Here is a 4,960-nt window from a genome sequence, read left to right as displayed (position 1 = left end):
ATAATTTATATAATTTTATATAAATTAAAATTATGTAAAGTTGTGACATAAACAATTTTTTGCAACGCAGCTGAAAAAAAATCTACTGAATCCATGAAAATCGCTAAAGATACGATAATCTGAAATTTTTCCTCAAGGAATATGGTATGACAAAAGCGTTCTTTCAACAAAGGTTTACCAAAACCTACTTATACTCACTGGTACTTGTTGCAGTCAATCTTGGAATATCCCAAATCACTTTCTGGATCTTCCTTCCATCTCATCAGATCCGCGTTCACGGATGCCACCATGAAGGTCACATCATAATTGTAACCAACAGCACCTTCCTTGATAGCTTCTACCGAGGCCGGACCGCATTGATAAAAATTTTCTGATTGTTCCTGAGGAGTGGCATCGATGGCCTGCCAGCCACCGTAACCTTTAGGAAGATCCGGTCTCGCCATCCACACGTCGTTCCATACATGATAATTCCAGATGGAGTCCTCGCCCATGAGATTGTTCGGATCGTACTCGAGTTCCTCATTATTTAGATCGTAATAACGATCAACCGATAGTGAAGCATTAGCATCATGGGCCGATACCAAATTGGATACCACTCTCGACGGAATTCCCAGAGCACGACACACCGTGGTGACGACACCAGCGAAGACCCAACATTGACCGTATTTTACCTCATTGCCAGTCTCCCAAAACTGCTCGAGGATGGGCACACTTCCGGTCCAAGCGGCCGGCGCGGTACCGTCACTATATTCGCCATCCCAGCGGCCAGTTAACACACCCTTATCGTCATTAGAATTTATCTAAAAACAATGGAAAAAAAATTAATTTTATTTGATTCTGATTTAAAGATTATTTAAAGATAATTTAAATGAAAAAAAAAAACTGAATATAGCCATTTCGAATTTTAAAATAAATTAAATTTTGCAATATTTTTATTCATTTCTAATTATTTTCTCTAGAATGACATTAAATAATTTTGTAATATATCCTGAATAATATAATTAATAATCATTATATCATATTTTAATTACAAGTAGAAATTAGATCAATAAATCAAATAAAAGAAAGAATTCTATTTTCGAATTATGTCGAAGCAGATATTGATACTTAATTAATATTCAAATACAAATTTGTAAATATATTTTTTTCAGTTTTATAAACTGCGCATTGATTTAGTTTGTCAGACTTGAAATGCAAGTATAAACTGAAGCTGAAAATAACATTACAAACATTAATCGTCAATTTAATAATGATGTTTATTGTAAACATCTTAAAACTAAAAGTACTTATTGCGAAAAACTATAGAATTAAAAATATATATTTTGAAATTTGAATATAAATATTATTAAACATCAAGATTCATTTCGATAGAAAATAGGAGTCTTTCTCTTATTGATCGAATCATTTCAGTTGTCGTTAGACTACTTGTAATTCTAAGTAAATTCATATTTCAGATATTATTGTCAATAAATACTAAAATATTGGAAAAGATATCTTACGATTCTCGAGATTGCTCGAACCATTTTGACCGGATCGCCTCTAGAAATCGCCTTGATACCAGATCTCTCGAGCAACAATTGACAAGCTGGTAACACACATGCGTCGAACTGCCCAAATACCCATTCTCTACCACGAGAACTACCCCATGGACCTACCCATATCTTCCCAACGTCATTCAGAATGTACTCGTCGAGCAGCTGTTCATCCTCCAAGTATACCAAATCTTCTGCATATTTAACATTTAATCATATTTCTTTAACATTTTATAATTATTTTAAAATAAAAACAATCATAACTCATTTAATAAAAACATTTGCGAAGAAATATTCGTACAAAACCAACACGGAACATTTTGGACCAAAATTCACAAAAATTAAATATTAATAAAAATAATTAGCCATATCTTCTCTAATGCGAAATAATTCATTATTAATTATATCAAATAATTTTTCAATCCTTTAATACATATAGCGCTAGAAATTAATATCGATTGAGAAAATATCAGATTTAGATCCCTTAATATATTTAGACATTCTTGTTAATTGCATTCAACTGTGTACCTTTTAACCACGGATTGAAGAGCAAGTAGATATCTTTATCATAACTGTAAGTATTAGGTGATTTCCTTCTGCCGAGAGTGGTAGTTTCCACATTCAATTGCCATACTCCGACGGGACTGTCGATCGGACTTCTGACCTCGACAGACAGATCCACTCCATGAACGCCGACCATGCGAACACCCCAAGCCTCCAAATCAGTCAAATAAGCTTCCCTGTTGGTGATCGTATTAACTCCTCTGGTGCCCCGCAGCACGTTGGGATTCGGGCCGAAACTGAAGAGTAATCGAACAATATCGGTTTCATCCACGTACTCGCGATTGAATCTCAAAGCCATATGGAAGGTTTGTCCTCGTCGAAGGACGGGAATCGCCGGATCCTGATGGACGATCTCGAAGTTGAAGGTGCGATGGGCCTCGACATTCTCCTTCTCGTACAAGTACACTGCTTCAATTTCCAACGGTTCCTCTGACATCTAAAGAGATCAATAAAATAAATTAGAAAATAACATCACACATTTACAAGATATAAAAGAGATTAATTTGTTAAATTAATTTATTAAAATATCCCGCATTAATTAGAAAATTGAAGTGAATTAATTTTAACATATAATGCGCAGTTTACAATATAATGAATAATAGATACTATAAACAATGACTCAATAATGTTAGTTAGTTATTTTAGTTATAATGGATTAAAAATGCTCGTGTAAGCATTAATGTTATCTTTGATATACCCAAAAACTGTCCATTATTAAATCTTATGTTTTCTGTTTATTGTATTATATCCTACTGAAAGAATCTTATCACACAGTTGATGAAATCATATAATTAAAACATGTAAATCACATAAATGGAATGTTCCAAGTTAGTAAGTTTTTAAAATCACGTAATTTGAAAAATCATATGATATTAAAAATAATTTCATCCATCATGTGATTTTAGTTATAGAATTTTAAAGAATTGAATGATAGAAATAAAAAAAATAAGAAAATATTGTCATGTAATTTTTTAAATTACGTAATTTTAAAAAATTACATACTGATTTGGAACAATCTGTTACGTGACTTACGTGATTTAATTACATGATTTTTTATCATGTAACGTTGTGACATAATTTTTTTCAGTAAGGTAAAGCTATATTATATGTGGAAATTATAACTCGTTTAACCAGGTTATTTTCTTAAGACAGAATGTTCTGAAAATTTTGAGAAATAATTTTTCTTATAAAAACTCTAATTTTTTTAAATTTTTTGAATCAATATATAATATTATAATTAATCTAAAATTTAATGATATCCATACAAAATACAAAATTTCGTGTGTTATATACGCTAAGGGAGAAATAATTTTCTGGAAAGTTAACAGTCATGTTAAAAATATTAGTTTCATATGCAAGTAAAAGTAAAATTCGATGCATCAATCGCATTCTGCAATCTCATTCCTGGGTATTGCTGCAAGATGTGTTCTCATTGTCGGATCGATGAGTGGTCAGTATCCGTCATTGATTCACGCGGAGACATTGCGTAAAAGTTCGGTAAAAATTCCGAACGCGTAATTCGCGTAATCGTGTCCCGTAAAGGGGCGATCAATTTATCGGCGACATCAAACGACCTCGATCGCTGATTCATTCGTTGAGATCTCAGGTGAAATGCGGGATTCCACCTGTGTGAAATCGCGACTATGTCGCAACTCACACATTTCCAGACATTCAGTGAATTACTTTGAAAACCACTCGAAACTTTTTTCAATTATAGAAATGAAACCGGTATTTTGAGACGATTCCTCCTCATTTGAATAAATCGTATTATGCAAGCCACGTGCTTCTTCGTGTTATTTTGAAAGCAAATTGTATTCTGTGATATTATAATCGTTTAAAAAGTTTTTTTATGAGTAAACTTGATAATTTACAGCAATATCACCATATTGCTATAAATAAAACAGGATCTGTAGATAAGCAGCAAGATTTAAAACACGCATATTATATGAAATACAAATAATATTCAGGGAATAGAGAAAGAAAATTAAATCTCTGATTGGTAAAAAGCGAATAAAAATTTTAATAATTTAAATAATTTAAATTGAGCACAAAGTATTTTATAAATTTAAAATATTAATTTAACATACAATAAATAATACAATTATCTTATATATTAATTATAGAAATATATATTCATTAATAAAATATATAATTAAACAAGGTATATGATGTTTTATGCATTAAAAAGTTTAAGTTTTCAATATTAAATAATTCCATTAAATAATTATTTATACAAATTAATTTCGATATGATAATATTAAAATTTATTTCACAAAATTTGAAAGAATTTTATTGAATGTAAATACTTGCTATCTTTTAATGTTGTGACAATAATTAATTTCATAATATATAATATAGTATATAGTATATAATAATTTCCAAATTTTATTATCAAAAAATCCGTATTGATATTCCTCGTATCTAATTTTTAACTAATTTTATTGAATAAAAGCAATAAATTTGAACTTACCTTATATAATTCTTGTGAAAAATCAACGGTGAAACAAATCACGAAACAGAACAACCACGAACGACAACAGATTCATAAGTTACACCGCAACTGACGTTCATAAATGCGTTTCTACTTCTTATATGAGATACAGCTTCCTACGAAGTAACCGCAAAATCCCCACTACGATAATCGCGTGTAGCATTTCGATCTCTGACTAAACGAGTCGATATGATTAAAATGCGCATTACTGTGACTCTATAAAAAAAACAATAAATTCATTAATTTTACTTTTTAAATATTTACAAATGTTGCTTAAAATAAAGTGATTTATTAATATAACATTTGAGAGACAGAAGACGAGACTTCGGCGAGTTCAATTAAAGTTGCAAAAAGTATTTGTTTTAAAGAATAG

General features: G+C 30.6%; 1 protein-coding gene across 1 annotated transcript in view; it reads right to left on the bottom strand.

Annotated features, from left to right (window-relative positions):
* The window catches only part of LOC108691080 (hemocyte protein-glutamine gamma-glutamyltransferase-like), an 8,293-nt gene extending 3,623 nt beyond the window's left edge, over positions 1 to 4,670 (bottom strand). The window contains exons 1-4 of the mRNA XM_018198721.1: positions 4,567 to 4,670; positions 2,061 to 2,532; positions 1,500 to 1,726; positions 199 to 800 (exon numbers count right to left, since the gene is read on the bottom strand). Of these exons, the coding sequence (XP_018054210.1) occupies positions 199 to 800; positions 1,500 to 1,726; positions 2,061 to 2,532 (1,301 nt within the window). The 5' untranslated portion in view covers positions 4,567 to 4,670. The remainder of the gene's footprint in view (positions 1 to 198; positions 801 to 1,499; positions 1,727 to 2,060; positions 2,533 to 4,566) is intronic.
* Positions 4,671 to 4,960: the final 290 nt, after the last annotated feature.

Source organism: Atta colombica, unplaced genomic scaffold (genome assembly GCF_001594045.1).
Source record: "Atta colombica isolate Treedump-2 unplaced genomic scaffold, Acol1.0 scaffold105, whole genome shotgun sequence".
Lineage (NCBI taxonomy): Eukaryota > Metazoa > Arthropoda > Insecta > Hymenoptera > Formicidae > Atta > Atta colombica.
This window is presented reverse-complemented; position numbering and strand designations above follow the sequence as displayed.